Source organism: Rhinoderma darwinii, chromosome 4 (genome assembly GCF_050947455.1).
Source record: "Rhinoderma darwinii isolate aRhiDar2 chromosome 4, aRhiDar2.hap1, whole genome shotgun sequence".
NCBI lineage: Eukaryota > Metazoa > Chordata > Amphibia > Anura > Rhinodermatidae > Rhinoderma > Rhinoderma darwinii.
The window spans coordinates 8,647,760-8,664,238 of NC_134690.1; the positions used below are offsets into that span (position 1 = coordinate 8,647,760).

Below are 16,479 nucleotides of genomic sequence, written 5' to 3' on the forward strand. Positions count from 1 at the left end.
TACATAGGCTGCCTCTATGGTATCCTTTACGTGATAGGTCACAGATAGGCTGAGAGACCATTGACTCGTAACCCGGGGTTAGATGGTGTTGGTCTTCTTCGTATCGGTACTTACTTGTATAACTGAGGCTGATTGGAGGGAAGCATTGTAATCCAGGTCCCTTCGCCGCTTTAATTTCTTCAAATCCACATGGAAGACCACACAGGAAGTCCTTCCTCTGTTTGTTGAGTCCTAGCCACATGTAGACCTCCATCTTGGCTTGTACTGTCCAACCAGCGGGGCCGAAGCCTCGTTTACCGGGCAACTTAATGGATGGAAAAGACAAGAACATAATCTCTCTGCATTACATATGAATGGATATGGCTGTTCTCCAAGGAGCTTTACAGGTAACTTAGTCCACATATGGAGCAGCCTTTATTGATACATTTATATTGCATTTTTTTGGAGACTTTCAGATCTTCCCTTACTATGATAACGACTTTGCAGCTACCGTGTGTCCACGTATCGAGTCTGCAACCTCTAGTCATCCATGAATCTCTGCTCATCCAGATGGCACCACTTACCTTGAGGAAGACACTCTTGACTTTCCCACAATCCTTTCCAGTCTCCTCATCCACAATGGAGTACAGGATGTCTTTGGAGGGAATGCGGGCGTAGGCGATGCGTTTATTATTGCTCATCATCCATACGAAGATATCGGGGATACTGTGCTGGGGCTGTAGGGACAAGCAATTTCCATTGACCCCCATTATAGAGAGTAGTCACATACATCACTCCACATTATAGAGAGTAGTCACATACATCACTCATAGCCTTGGGTGTACAAAGAACCGAGGAGGAGACCATCGCAATAGTCTAAATGGGACCCCCCATGAGGTCTATATTCCTACCCCCCATCGAGAGACCGTGCTTCTTCGGTCTCCTTCATTCCTCCCATTGGAGGAAATAAGGACCACATTTAGGTGCCTCCATCTTTTATGGTACCATAATGGGAGGGTGCAGGACCACAATGTCCATATGGTAGAAGGAGGAGAACCGGGACCACGGGGAACGAGTCATAGCTCGTTTGCGTCCAGTGTACATATATATCTATAATATCCCACCTCATCCGCCAGGAAGCGCAGCTTGTGTAGGAAGTTCTGGATCAATTTCAGTTTATCTTTCACCGTGTTTTTCTTCACCTGGGACCTCATGGTCTTGGCCTGCGTCCCCATATTTTCCTTCAAACATAAACATAAGAGTGAGGACCCAACAAAAAGGTAAAGAACACCAGTGAGGGCGTCACTATGTGCAGGGGGGTTACCAGCTCTCGCATGCAAGATTTCAGCCTCTCCCGGTCAAGTCTGGTGCGACTGTTCTGATTCTGGTCCTTGTTAGCGAGGGTAACAAAGCGGCTGGAATGAAGTGACACAAAGTATCAATACATTATAGAACATTCAATAAAAGAAAGAAAAACATAAAATGACAATACACAGCGGAATAGATAATAAATAAGAAACAGTAAACGTGGTGAACAAACATGTGATGGTCCCGATAATGTCCTTGAATAACGGTCCTGTGCCTCCGGGGGCATTTTGATTTTTGACGAGGGGCCTTTAACCAGATTCCCATGCGGCTCAGGGCCCTGCCACTTTGTGTTTACGGGTTTTAGAGGGTCAAAATCAATGCCCCTTTATATTAAACCATTTAATTTTACCAGAGTCCCTTAAAATGTGACCTTGGAGATGGAGCGGTAATAAGTTGCTGCACTTGGCTGCCGCCCGCGGTGACATGAATGATTGATGCCGATTCTTCCAGCTCCCACCGGTTCCTATATAGTCATGTCATCTCCTGGAGATATTGGTTACACGGGGTCGTTTATAGAATGATTGATCCTTTAATTTCCTTCTACTTCAGTATCGCCAGAGGGAACTAATTATTTTCAGTATATATGAATGACCTCTAGGGGCAGCGCAGGAGACTCCTTCATTAGAAGTTGTGCACTACGCTCCATTTCCAGATGAAAAGTTCTCCTGTAGTGGATCTTTCCCCGATTCTGTAATGAGTCCGACCTCCGGCCCTTGTATATATGTATCATATATTTGTAAAGAGGTGGAATTTGCACTAAATTCCCCTTAGTCTATGTTAGAGATAGAGAAATCAGATTGTGAGCTCCTGGGGGACAGACTGATGTAAGTGATGGAAAAGACTAAAGAGTAACTAAACTTTCCAAAAACTTTTGACATGTCATAGTGACATGTCAAAAGTTTTGATCGGTGGTGATCCGATCACTGAGATCCCCACTGATCGCTAAAACGAAGTGATAGAAGCGGTCAGGTGAGATAAGAGTGAGATATATACTCACAAGCAGCTACTACTGAGTTCCTCCAGAACCCCACGCAGCCTCCGCTCTGGATACGGCTTCTCTGTCTTAATCATCTCATGGACGTCATTCAAGCCTTCCTCCTGTAGGGGCAGTATAGAGATCGACTTAAAGGGGAACATACATTTTACACCAGGTATATTATACTGAAGACTGACATGTATGGCGTTCAAGGAACAGTCACTGTGATATTGTATAGTTCCGAAACTGAAGGATCTTGGGTAATATGAACAATTCTTCTAAATTTCTACATTCTTTTCCAACCATCCCCCACCCCACCTCCGCTCGCCTTACCCAGCAATGTTAATTCATTGAATGTAATTGGACGCATGGACCGCTCTCTAATCTGGTGCGCTTGCCCCTCTTTCTATGAACACACTGGTCACCCCATCATCCAACACACCCCTCATGGCTGAAATGTATGAACTTAAAGGAATATTCCAGTTCTAGTAGATGAAAAGTTATAAAAACTGGTAATATTGGATCAATTCCTCACTGTTTTTAAGATCTCTGCTTGCAGTCATTCATTGTTAAGTCCAGTGGATAAAAATCTGTCCTGGTAACGTGATGATCGCACAGTTGTGGGATTCGTTACAGTTACAGATGTGGCTGAAAAACTATTCTGCTGCAAAATCCGCCTGTGTTACATTGAAAACGGTAAAAATCTGCTGTGAAAATTTTGGAAAATGTCTACCATGTCCGAACAGAGCAGTTATTAGAGATCTGTCTTGTAACGATCCCTGCAGCTGTGTGTTCATCACATGACCAGGAAACATCCACTGGATGTAAACAACGTTTATTCTTACGATATTCCACGGCAGAAATCTCGGGCTGATCCTTGGGCCGGATTCACACGAGCGTTGCGTTTTTGCGCGCGCAAACAACGCAGCGTTTTGCGCGCGCAAACACTATTTGACAGCTGCGTGTGTCATCCGTGTCTGATGCGCGGCTGCGTGATTTTCGCGCAGCCGGCATCATAGAGATGAGGCTTGTCGACGCCCGTCACTGTCCAAGGTGCTGAAAGAGCTAAATCTTTCAGCACCCTCGACAGTGAATGCCGAACACAACAGCGAAAAACCTGTAAAAAAAAAAGATAAAGTTCCTACTTACCGAGAACTTCCCGGCCGTTGCCTTGGTGACGCGTCCTTGGTGACGCGTCCTTGGTGACGCGCCTCTCGACATCGAGCCCCACCTCCTTGGATGACGCGGCAGTCCAAGTGACCGCTGCAGCCTGTGATTGGCTGCAGCCTGTGCTTGGCCTGTGATTGGCTGGAGCTGTCACTTGAACTGAAGTGTCATCCCGGGAGGTCGGACTGCAGGAAGGAGACAGGAGTAATCGGTAAGTTAGAACTTCGTTTTTTTTTTACAGGTTCATGTATTTTGGGATCGCAAGTCACTGTCCATGGTGCTGAACCAGTTTAACTCTTTCAGCACCATGCACAGTGAATGTCTCCCGACGTCGCGGACCGGAAATTTTTTTGCCGGGTTCGGCCAAAACGAGTTTGGCCGAACCCGGTGAAGTTAGCTTCGGTTGTCGGGGTTCGCTAATCGCAAAGACACTCCGTTTGGATGCTTGGAAACAGAAAAGCACGTGGTGCTTTTCTGTTTACATTCATCCTTTTGACAGCTGTTGCGCAAACACGCAGTTCGCACGGAAGTGCTTCCGTGCGACATGCGTGGTTTTCACGCACCCATTGACTTCAATGGGTGCGTGATGCGTTGAAAACGGTGAATCAACGGACATGTCGTGAGTTTTTTGCAACGGAGCAACGCTGCGCAAAAAACGCTGCCATGTCTGCACGGCCCCATTGTCTAATATAGCTACGGGCAACGCACGTGAAAATCACGCGCGTTGCACGCGCGTATTTTACGTTCGTCTGAATAAGCCCTTGGTTTCATGCCTCGGTTTGGCAGTTTATGGCCACGTTTTTCGCACGCAGATTATGCCCATTTAATGGTGTTTTTGCGGCGAAACATTCAGCGGAAACTGCGTCAAGAAGTGAAATGTCTATTCTGCCCCTCTGAAAATTCTTCCTCGTCTGAACGACGGGGCGGTTTCCCGTTGACATCAATAGGAGTCTTGTTAGGCTGTATTCACACATCGCAAGTTTTGGTGGTGATTTTGATGCAGATTATCGAGCCAAAAAAAGTGGATCTAGGAGGAAAGAGAAGTAGAAGTTCTTCTTTATATTTCCCATTCCTCTTGAAACCACTCCTGACTTTGGTTCAACAATCTGCATCAAAATCTGCATCAAAATCTGCAACAAAATCTGCATCAAAATCTGCAACAAAATCTGCATCAAAATCTGCATCAAAATCTGCAACAAAATCTGCATCAAAATCTGCAACAAAATCTGCATCAAAATCTGCATCAAAATCTGCAACAAATCACGATGTGTGAATATAGCCTAACCGATGGAATTCATGATGTTTCCAAAGCAGAAAACGCTTCGTAGTCAGCGTGAAAATTCTGTTGTGTGAACATGGCCGTATAATGAGCCGGCGATACTTTGTAAACTCTAATATGAAGGCCCGGATGTGTGAAAATGTCTGCAACAGAAAAGTTACTGCCGAAAATGTGCTGCTCGCATGACAGGGGAACGGAGGGGGCACTTTTATGGGGGGGACATGGAGCGAAGTGGAGAGAAGGAGGGAACCTGGCGGAGAACAGCACCTCGCTCCTCCCGTACCCGAGAATGTAATATGTATTAACTCCTTCAATGTCCTAGGTAATCTGGTAATCTGCTGGTCACGCCGGATTATCAGAGTTTTCCTGTATAGATAAATGTGATCTACTAATAAAAGTCATGAACGATCGCAGCGAGAAGGATGGATCAAAACCCAGTGGTGTCTTCACAGATCTACTGTAAACACCCTGGCGGCAGTGACCCCATATCCACTATATTTGGTTTCAGTGCTTCCCCTTATTTCGGGTCTCCAGTTTGGTCAGTTCGGCCCATGTGGGACCCTTAGTCCTTGTGACATTGTGTCACCACTGACCAGTTTGTCGGCGATCTTGTCCATGATGTTGGCGTTGTACAGTCTTCTCCTCTGGTCCTGCCACCAGCTTTTGATGTAGATACAAGGCTTCTTGTCAAAGTACGGCAGGTGGAAGTAATTCCTAAAAGGGGGATGAGAGATAAGATAAGCGTCAGGGAGAAGTCACAGGTTTGTCAATTCCAGACCGGTCAACGCGAGCGCTGTAATCCTCGGGCGGCCGGAGACAAGCAGATACCTCCACACCAATGCCACCCCTGAAGGCGGCACCGCGGGGGCATGTGTGACCACCAGAAATCGTATTCATTGTATAGGAATTTCACATGTCGCTTGTGCACTGTATGGCGGTAGGAGATAAATGGCGTTGGATGCGCTTGTGCATTGAGAGTAACATTCTCAGGGATCTACATGAGCAGCGCACGGTGTATCCCCTGCACTATACATTATATTCACCTGTCTGTTATAAATGGCTTCATTGCCGGGCTGCTGGACACAGACTGCATCTCCCCATCATCATCCGCTTCATCCTCACTGGAGTTCTGTAATAGTTCTGTCTCTTCTTCCACGCCGTCACCTCCGTCCTTCTTCTTCCTAATACTTGGCTTTGCGGTTCCGTCGACTTGATTACCATAATTACCTACAAAGAGCAACTGATTAGTTACCTGAGAGCTGAACTACAGATGTATGATGCACCATAAGAAGTAGAGTCACTGTGTACATACTGATCCTGAGTTATATCCTGTATTATACTCCAGAGCTGCACTCACTATTCTGCTGCTGGAGTCACTGTGTACATACATGACATTACTTATCCTGTACTGATCCTGAGTTACATCCTGTATTATACTCCAGAGCTGCACTCACTATTCTGCTGGTGGAGTCACTGTGTACATACATTACAACACTTATCCTGTACTGATCCTGAGTTACATCCTGTATTATACTCCAGAGCTGTACTCACTATTCTGCTGGTGGAGTCACTGTGTACATACATTACTTATCCTGTACTGATCCTGAGTTACATCCTGTATTATAACTCCAGAGCTGCACTCACTATTCTGCTGGTGGAGTCACTGTGTACATACATTACATTACTTATCCTGTACCGATCCTCAGTTACATCCTGTATTATATTCCAGAGCTGCACTCACTATTCTGCTGGTGGAGTCACTGTGTACATACATTACATTACTTATCCTGTACTGATCCTGAGTTATATCCTGTATTATACTCCAGAGCTGCACTCACTATTCTGCTGGTGGAGTCATTGTGTACATACATTACATTACTTATCCTGTACTGATCCTGAGTTACATCCTGTATTATACTCCAGAGCTGCACTCACTATTCTGTTGGTGGAGTCACTGTGTACATACATTACATTACTTATACTGTACTGATCCTGAGTTATATCCTGTATTATACTCCAGAGCTGCACTCACTATTCTGCTGCTGGAGTCACTGTGTACATACATTACATTACTTATCCTGTACTGATCCTGAGTTACAGCATGTCTTATACTCCAGAGCTGCACTCACAATTCTGCTGGTGGAGTCACTGTGTACATACATTACATTACTTATCCTGTACTGATCCTGAGTTATATCCTGTATTATCCTCCAGAGCTGCACTCACTATTCTGCTGCTGGAGTCACTGTGTACATTACATTACTTATCCTGTACTGAACCTGAGTTACATCCTGTATTATACTCCAGAGCTGCACTCACTAGTCTGCTGGTGGAGTCACTGTGTACATACATTACATTACTTATCCTGTACTGATCCTGAGTTACATCCTGTATTATACTCCAGAGCTGCACTCACTATTCTGCTGGTGGAGTCACTGTGTACATACATTACATTACTTATCCTGTACTGATCCTGAGTTACATCCTGTATTATACTCCAGAGCTGCACTCACTATTCTGCTGGTGGAGTCACTGTGTACATACATTACAACACTTATCCTGTACTGATCCTGAGTTACAGCATGTCTTATACTCCAGAGCTGCACTCACTATTCTGCTGGTGGAGTCACTGTGTACATACATTACATTACTTATCCTGTACTGATCCTGAGTTACATCCTGTATTATACTCCAGAGCTGCACTCACTATTCTGCTGGTGGAGTCACTGTGTACATACATTACAACACTTATCCTGTACTGATCCTGAGTTACAGCATGTCTTATACTCCAGAGCTGCACTCACTATTCTGCTGGTGGAGTCACTGTGTACATACATTACATTACTTATCCTGTACTGATCCTGAGTTACATCCTGTATTATACTCCAGAGCTGCACTCACTATTCTGCTGGTGGAGTCACTGTGTACATACATTACAACACTTATCCTGTACTGATCCTGAGTTACAGCATGTCTTATATTCCAGAGCTGCACTCACAATTCTGCAAGCTTCAGAGTTGAAGTCTCACAGCATTTCCTGCTTGTTCAGTGTCTGCACAGAACTTGCTCTGGTGATTTTTATTATAGGAAGTGTGGACTTTACACCAGGCAATGTACAGTCATATAATGTAGTAGAAACTAACTGCTTCCTGCATTATAGGAGCTCAGCTAAGCTGTTATGGAGGGTCTGTTTACCAGCTTGCTGACTGCTTCCATTAACATCTAGCAAATTTGTGACAGCAGCTCTGGAGTAGAATACTCCAGGACAAGATAAATAATAATATGCATTTACAAAGTGACTCAACTTTCTTTCTATACAGATTTATTCTATATGTAAACTAAATAGAGAAAATGTATTGAATACATTCCAATGTTATAAAGCAGCCACCACTAGAGGGAGCTCCGGAGATCACGGCATAATGTTTGTACTTTAAACTCAAAAATAACACAGTATGCAGAGAGCTCCCCCTAGTGGTGGCTGCAGGTAGCAGAGTTTTATCATGAAACACTATGTCTATGTAGGGGATTTGGAGCTGTGCGTTGGAAAAATTGATCTCTGACCGCTATAAATATATATTACGACATTATCCAGCACAGAATGTTGGATCTAAAAACCGCCTGGTATGAAGAATAAAGAAGAATCACCTATTGTGACTTCGAAGTTAATCGGCTTGTCCCCGCTCTTGCGATCAATCATGGTGGCTTCCAAGAAAGCTCCGAAAAGAAAGAACTCCTCCATCTTTCCTGTGCAATTCTGAGAGAAAACGATAAATCAGTGAAATCGTCAGTGGATTGGAATTGTGGGGTCAACAACCAGACGTTTCACCTCTGTTATATAGTGAGCAATAATAGCAAATACCGTGTCACCGGTAAACCAGTAGTCTCCAACCTGTGGCTCTTCATCTATTGCAGAACTACAACTCTCAGCATGCCCTGACCTAAAATTCTGCACTAATAATTTTTTTAAGATATCTGAATAGGGTTCGGAGGTGTTTTTCAGATACAGCGCTCCAAATCCCATCTATGTCTATACAAATAAATGATAAACTTGTGTCTACCTGTAGCCACTAGGGGGAGCTCAGGAGCTGATTGCATACCGCTCATACATTGACATCAATAATAACATAGTGAGCTCCCTCTAGTGGTGGCTGTAGTCATGACACATCAGCTGGAGAACCACAGGTTGGAGACGACTGATATAGAGCATATATATTCAGCAACTCTTACATCAGCCACAGGGGGCGCTCCCTCAACCTGCACATCCGTCGAACTGGTAAGCTCGGGAGAACTGGTGTCTAAAATCTCCACTGCAAGACTCAGCAGTAAGCGGGCGCGGAAGGAGACCCCCTCTCCAAGCCCCTCGTTCAGATCCTGGTGTTCGTCCATCAGTGTGTAATTCCGGGTAGAGCCATACATGTTCACCCAGGCCGGGCCCAGTGTTGGGAGGAATCCTGTAGACGAGGCAGAAGGTGTCACTTAGTTTTGCTTATATTACACAACATAAATGAGAAACCTTACTATCATGTGATGGAGTAAGACACCCCAGTAGGGGGGCTCCTCACTAATGGGGCTCCCTCATTATTTCTGGTAGAGTCCCTGTCCTTATTAGGACACATTTTCTTCAAAATTCATTAAGATCCCCATGGCGGCTTCCAGCAAAAATAGTTAAAGGGGTTATTTGGTTTGGGAATCCCATATAGCGCGTCTACATAAACCTTCTCTCCTTTAGGAGGAACCTCCATGTCCATGGATTACAGTGAGAACCCATTCATTTCAATGAACACTGTGTAATGCTTCATTTCACCTGTGGTGGTGCTGCAGTATTCTTCCACAGTTAACAGCTGATCGCCGGGGTTCCTAGCAGCAGGATGCCATTTGATCAAGTTGTCTACCCCTAATGTATAAATGTCTCTATAGAGATGATCTTACAGCTAGAAAAGCACCTGTGATCACAGTAGTGGGTTGTACTTGTGACAACACATTTACATAAAGGGAGGGGCACAGGAACAGTTACATATAGAAAATGGCCGTTCACATTGATGTTTGTGCTTTTCCAGCTGGACGGGGCTTTCATCCAGACTGGATTTTACTATGACTCTTCTACTGATGACTTTGGCGTCACATAAAGCGCAGCAGCGTTACCTTTGTCGCCCTCGTTGGAGATTTTTCGCAGGTCTATGAAATGGGTCCCGATGGCCACATCATTCACCTTGTCCGAGTCCCTGATCTGGATCTTCATTCTTTTGCACAGAGGCGGAAACATCTCTGTAAATATTATCTGCTCGTTCCACATGGGCTCATAGCTGCTCTTCTGTACCGATGTCTTACCCTGCCGGACACAACGACCACCCGATAAAGGAAAGATTCGTGGTTCTTGTAGAACATCAGGGACAATTATAATAAACTGTAATCTTCACATATATTTGTTTCCAAACTTGAGGAGAATTCATTATCTGACCATCGTTTAGACTCAACTTACCTATAAAGACTGACGTTTTCTACAACTTTGGGTACTAGGATTTTTAGAGCAGGAACTTAACTGGTTAATGACCACTAGACACCAGGGATAAAATGATTAACCCACTGGACATCAGGGATAAAATTATTAACCCACTGGACACCAGCGTTAAAATTATTAACCCACTGGACACCAGGGATATAATTATTAACCCACTAGACACCAGGGATATAATTATTAACCCACTGGACAACAGGGATAAAATTATTAACCCATTAAACACCAGGGATAAAATTATTAACCCACTGGACACCAGGGATATAATTATTAACCCACTAGACACCAGGGATATAATTATTAACCCACTGGACAACAGGGATACAATTATTAACCCACTAGACACCAGGGATATATTTATTAACCCACTGGACACCAGGGATATATTTATTAACCCACTGGACACCAGGGATATAATTATTAACCCACTGAACACCAGGGATATAACACTGGACACCAGGGATATAATTATTAACCCACTGGACTCCAGGGATATAATTATTAACTCACTGGACACTGGGAAATATAATTATTAACTCACTGGACACCAGGGATATATTTATTAACCCACTGGATACCAGGGATATCATTATTAACCCACTGAACACCAGGGATATAACACTGGACACCAGGAATATGACTATGAATCCATTGGACAACAAAGATATATTTATCAACCCACTGGACATCAGGGATAACATTTTAAACAACTGGGGATATTAATTTTACCCCATGGACTTTCAAGCTTATTATCCTGAAATATATTTTGCCATTATGAAACCCACTGAGCCATCAGGGATAAGGTATGGGACATGGCCCAGACGTAGCCCCATTATCTAGGCAAAAAACTAAATCATGGTCTGCCCCACCAGTTAACATCATATATATTGAAAGATAGTTCAGCATAGAGACTTCAACTACAGAATCTAATGGAAAGTCTAGGATTGGATGGTGATCACGGTGGTATGCGTGGACACTGGTGGTATGCGTGGACACTAGAGGTATGCGTGGACACTGGTGGTATGCGTGGAGACTGGTGGTATGCGTGGACACTGGTGTTATGTGTGGACACTGGTGTTATGTGTGGACACTGTTGGCATGTGTGGACACTGGTGGTATGTGTGGACACTGGTGGTATGTGTGGACACTGGTGTTATGTGTGGACACTGGTGTTATGTGTGGACACTGGTGGTATGTGTGGACACTGGTGTTATGTGTGGACACTGGTTGTATGTGTGGACACTGGTGTTATGTGTGGACTGGTGGTATGCGTGGACACTGGTGGTATGCGTGGACACTGGTGGTATGTGTGGACACTGGTGTTATGTGTGGACACTGGTTGTATGTGTGGACACTGGTGTTATGTGTGGACTGGTGGTATGCGTGGACACTGGTGGTATGCGTGGACACTAGAGGTATGCGTGGACACTGGTGGTATGTGTGGACACTGGTGGTATGTGTGGACACTGGTGTTATGTGTGGACACTGGTGTTATGTGTGGACACTGTTGGTATGTATGGACACTGGTGGTATGTGTGGACAATGGTGGTATGCGTGGACACTGGTGGTATGCGTGGACACTGGTGGTATGCGTGGACATTGCTGGTATGCGTGGACTGCTGGTATGTGTGGACTAGTGTTATGTGTGGACTGGTGGTATGTGTGGACTGGTGGTATGTGTGGACTGGTGGTATGTGTGGACTGGTGGTATGTGTGGACTGGTGGTATGTGTGGACTGGTGGTATGTGTGGACTGGTGGTATGTGTGGACTGGTGGTATGTGTGGACTGGTGGTATGTGTGGACTGGTGGTATGTGTGGACACTGGTGACGGGGAGCAAGAAGTCACTTCTGTGGGTTCACTCTTTTCCATGCACCTTCAGCTTTAAAGTAAAGTCACAAATGTGCCCCCCCCCCCCACCACCGCTCTAGGTTGTTATTCTGTAGTTCACACTATATCCACCAGGGGGCAACCCTGCTTCATTCCCAACAAGTCCCATTCATACCGTTAATTATTGACGCCGGTGTTTTAGACTTGGACACATTCAGCTCTGGATAGTTTAAGTATCTGACAGCATAAAATATCATCATTGATCTCCCGCAGGAATACGACTCTAGTTCATGAATTGCTAAAACATTTCCAGTGCCAGAGTTAATTTATAGAAGAAACAAAACGGGCTCCGCCGTCGACTTGTTACAGTGAAATTAGTTTTATCGGTTCATTTAGAAATTGTGGTAGGTTGTGACATTATTAAGATTTGCGCAGCTTCCTGCCCTTAACTGTCGGCTCCGGGCTAGATGGATAGGAAATAACTGCTTCTGTCAGTATATGAATATTTCGGGTTTATTAAAGCTGTTACTCTTCCCTGTTCTAGTCGTACAGCCATAATGATTGTGGAATAAGGGGAAACATATCCGCAAAAAAGACACTAACTGAACAAGAAAAGCTTAAAGGAATTCTCCAGACTGAGCTGAAATACCCCAGACGTCCTCGGTACAAGGCTCACATCCCATTATATAAATTGTTTGCACTTATTTTGCTTGTAAAGTAATTAAACCAAATTTTTTTCTTCCCTCCCAGAATTCCCTGTAGGGAGTGGTCTCAGCCTCATGAAATGAGAGTGGGAGGAGTCTTGATTGACATCCAGCAGCTCACATGACCCCCAGGGGTGTGGTTTCATATCATAACCAATACAGAAAGGGTGTGGCTTAAAACCACCAATATCTAAGAGCGGAGGATGGAGTCGTAGAAGGATGATACAGAGCAGTGCCCCCTCTGGCCCCAGAAATTACTGCACTGAAGAAGAATCAAAACCTCCTTTCACGGAGCAGTAGATCCCACCTATGACTCACTAGACACCAAACCCCGTTTTCTTTTTACCTTTTGCCCTGCGAAGGAGACTTGAACATAAGGATCTACTAGGTCTTTGTTTTCTCCAATCAGAGCTTTCTTCACGTTGGCCATGATGCTGGTGTTCATTCGTGGGAGGCCCTCGGCGCGGTAGATTTTGACATAGAAACGAGCCCACTGACGCTCTGGAGGAACTCCATCTGGAAGGAGCAGATTCCTGGAGGGAAGATAATGACGGGAAGGATGGCATTAGTCGACCTCCAATACCCTGCAGGGATATTGCATCCCAACATTAACCTGGAAAATTTCTCGAGAGTCTAAATATCTTCAGAAGTGCCAACCAACCAGTGCCACGGATATCACATAGATAGAAACCTCATTGACATCGTACATCAGTGGTCTCCAGTCTGTGGCTCTCCACAACTACAACTCCCAACCTGTCCGACCATGCTGGGACTTGCTGGAGAGCCACAGGTTGGAGGTCACTGTTGGAGCTCTAATTGCTCCTGCCACCCACTCCGATGACTAGTCTCTAATGATGGCAGGTAATTGGCACCAGCTATGACCAAGGCATGCTGACGCACTAGGACTTGGGCTGAACTATTGCAATGCAACCTCAACATGGTTTATCTAAGAGCACCCCAACTCCAACCCCATCCAACATTGTGGACACCACGGCCAAAAACTGTGCGCACGTCGCTCCGGGGCTGCCGCAGAAGTATCACTTGGCGCCTATGTCAGACTGCTGAGGATAGTGGTAGAGAAGTCTTTGGCCATAATCTTAGTCATGTGACCTTGGAGCCCCTATGGGTGTTGCAATATCCCGCCGGGACGCCCTGAAACAGATGGGCTAATGCTATATTATAGTCAGGGTTGAAGGTCGCCGAGGTCGTTGATCCTAGCCTACAAAACACCAGTAGAGATTTAACTTGGAGCTCCTGGGCCCTATGTAAAATCTGTGCCAGGGGCCCCAACATACATCATTTAGGTCTCATGCACACGACCGTAGTTATGCGGAACGCACAGTATCCGCAGTTGCAGATATTATAGGACACATTCTATCCTATGGGTCAATGTACACGATCGTGGTTTCCACCGTCCGTCACTATCCGGGATCCCAGACCGCAAAAAAATAGGACAAGTCATTTTAGGGGCCACCTCTGCCGTCCGGGCTCCTTAAAGTCAATGCACATCTTGTGTGTGCACGGTCTGTGACTGCGGACGGCCCGCGGATGACTCTCCTCGGGCCCTCCGTGCCGTAATCACGGACCGTAAACACGACTACGGTTGTGTGAATGAGGCCTTATATAGGAGGCTGAGGGAGCTTTTGGGCCCTCTCTGGCTCAGGGGCCGGGGTGCGACTATAGCTTTGCCCCTGGTGTCGAGTACGCCATTAGTCGAGACACCCTCTTGATAAATTTGGCGCAGTTTTCTGCCGTTACACGTCTCTCCCTCCGCAGGTTTCTTCTCCCCTGTCAGAATCTCTATAAATGTCGCCAATTTAGTCGTCTGAAGAATCAGAAATGTAATTTCTTCCTTTTTCCCTTTCGCCTGGAGACTGTACGAGCAGCGCGGCCCCCAGACCTCCTATAGGGAGGACTTTGATGTTTTTCTATTAAAAGATGGAGTCTCTCCTGAATATTTCCATCAGCCGTGGAGTCCGGGAATAATGTGCCAAAAACTGCGCCAAATGGAGCACACCACATAATATACTGGGTGAAACTCACAATGTACTAAACTCACTGGCGCCACCTCATGGCTGTTGTAAGGTAATACATTTAAAGCAATAGATTTGGCGCCACCATCGTAAATTATTTAGCCACTCCCCTTATTTCCAATCTGTCCTAAATTTTACAGAACAAGACTAAAAATTATAATTCAATAGACTTTTCTTAAAGGGGCATGTCCACAATTGTGACTTCCATTCAGTTGAAGGAAGCTGGGTGCGGGGAGGCTGCTGCCCCTTTATTTTATTCGCATTAGTCGGATCCCCACCAATCAGACATTGATCTAATAGAGAGCCCCTTCGGAGACGATCATTTTTAGGCATAGCCAGCTCTGAATATCCTCATCGTCCGGTCTGGGCTCCTTGTATTCCTGTCTCCGGGAGCGGACATTATTCCTTCTGCCTCCCGATCCTGGTTATTTGGGACCCTTTGGTCTTAATTAAAAGATAATAAATGAATAAAATCTCTTTTAATCTTCTCACGTCCTCAGGAGAACTCAGAAATCAGAGCGGCTGAATATGACAGAGCTCCGTTATATTACAGCGTGGGGGAGGGGAGTCACGATGATCAGGAATCGGTGACTATACAGGACTCTGCACCACTGACGGAGTCGTGACCTAATTTCATGGCTCCCGCTCTTCATCTTCATGTGTTCCCCATTTCAGGCCATGATCATTATTCCATTACACCGGGAAACTGGGATTTATATTACATGGTCTCCATTGCAGCCTGCTATGGAGACCATTATAGGCTAAGCACCGCCCTCCTAGTTAGGCCCCTCCCCTTTAAATACTCCAGCCAGTCATGGAGAGTTCACCGGTTCCTGGTAACAAATAAGTAATTATTTTCTCTGTTTTGGCTCTTCTCGTAATGGTGCATCCCCCTCCCCCATGTCTTCTTTATGCGGCCCCAGCTTCTTTCTATGCGTCGCGAGGCAGGACAAAGATGTCCTCCTCTCTCTGTAGTACCCAATAAAGAGAATCATGGGGGCGGAGCATGACACAATTATATAAGAAGAGAAGAATGTAGGAAGGAAAGAAACTGTCTCTCTACTGCCACCTATAGGGAGCTATTGTCGTTTTCTTCTTTTGGGAGGATACCTAATTTGCATATTTTTTTCCCAGGGAGCATTGCTCTCTACACCAGCTGGATCTCCACGAGGAGAATCATTACCTTTCAGGAGCTAAGTAGTGAAGAAGATAGAGAAAGCCCTATATCTTCATAATGGGGTCACCGGGACTAAAAGGTGGGACACCATGGAGAGGAGAGGCCGCTACAACTTCTCACTAGCTTCTTATTGGGCAGAATTGTGCCTGTACGTTCCTCATTCGTTAGGCATTGTTAAGGTGGTGACAGGTTCTCAGAATCTGTACCGGATTCCCATACATTTCAGTAATGCAGAATAGGGTAACTCACCCCTCAATGTCATCCTCGTCGGTCTCATTTGATTTATGAGGTGTCTTTATGTTGTCGCCTTTCCCAACCACGGCGATGTCACATTTGAGATAACCTTTGACCCCGGCAGTGATGTCATCAGGGTCGGAGAGGATGGCCCATTTGTGGTAGAACTGATGCTCTATTAAGATCAAGGTAAAATATGTCATTTTTCACATTAAAGG

General features: G+C 45.3%; 1 protein-coding gene across 10 annotated transcripts in view; it reads right to left on the reverse strand.

The window, feature by feature from the left end:
- Positions 1-16,479, reverse strand: part of OTOF (otoferlin) — an 81,982-nt gene that overhangs the window by 46,207 nt on the left and 19,296 nt on the right. For all 10 annotated transcript variants that reach the window (XM_075860809.1, XM_075860806.1, XM_075860803.1 and 7 more), the window contains exons 7-18: positions 16,277-16,436; positions 13,164-13,350; positions 9,912-10,098; positions 8,997-9,220; positions 8,415-8,523; positions 5,813-5,996; positions 5,363-5,483; positions 2,345-2,445; positions 1,304-1,394; positions 1,104-1,220; positions 564-716; positions 115-304 (exon numbers count right to left, since the gene is read on the reverse strand). In XM_075860809.1, coding sequence (XP_075716924.1) covers positions 115-304; positions 564-716; positions 1,104-1,220; positions 1,304-1,394; positions 2,345-2,445; positions 5,363-5,483; positions 5,813-5,996; positions 8,415-8,523; positions 8,997-9,220; positions 9,912-10,098; positions 13,164-13,350; positions 16,277-16,436 — 1,824 coding nt within the window. The remainder of the gene's footprint in view (positions 1-114; positions 305-563; positions 717-1,103; positions 1,221-1,303; positions 1,395-2,344; positions 2,446-5,362; positions 5,484-5,812; positions 5,997-8,414; positions 8,524-8,996; positions 9,221-9,911; positions 10,099-13,163; positions 13,351-16,276; positions 16,437-16,479) is intronic.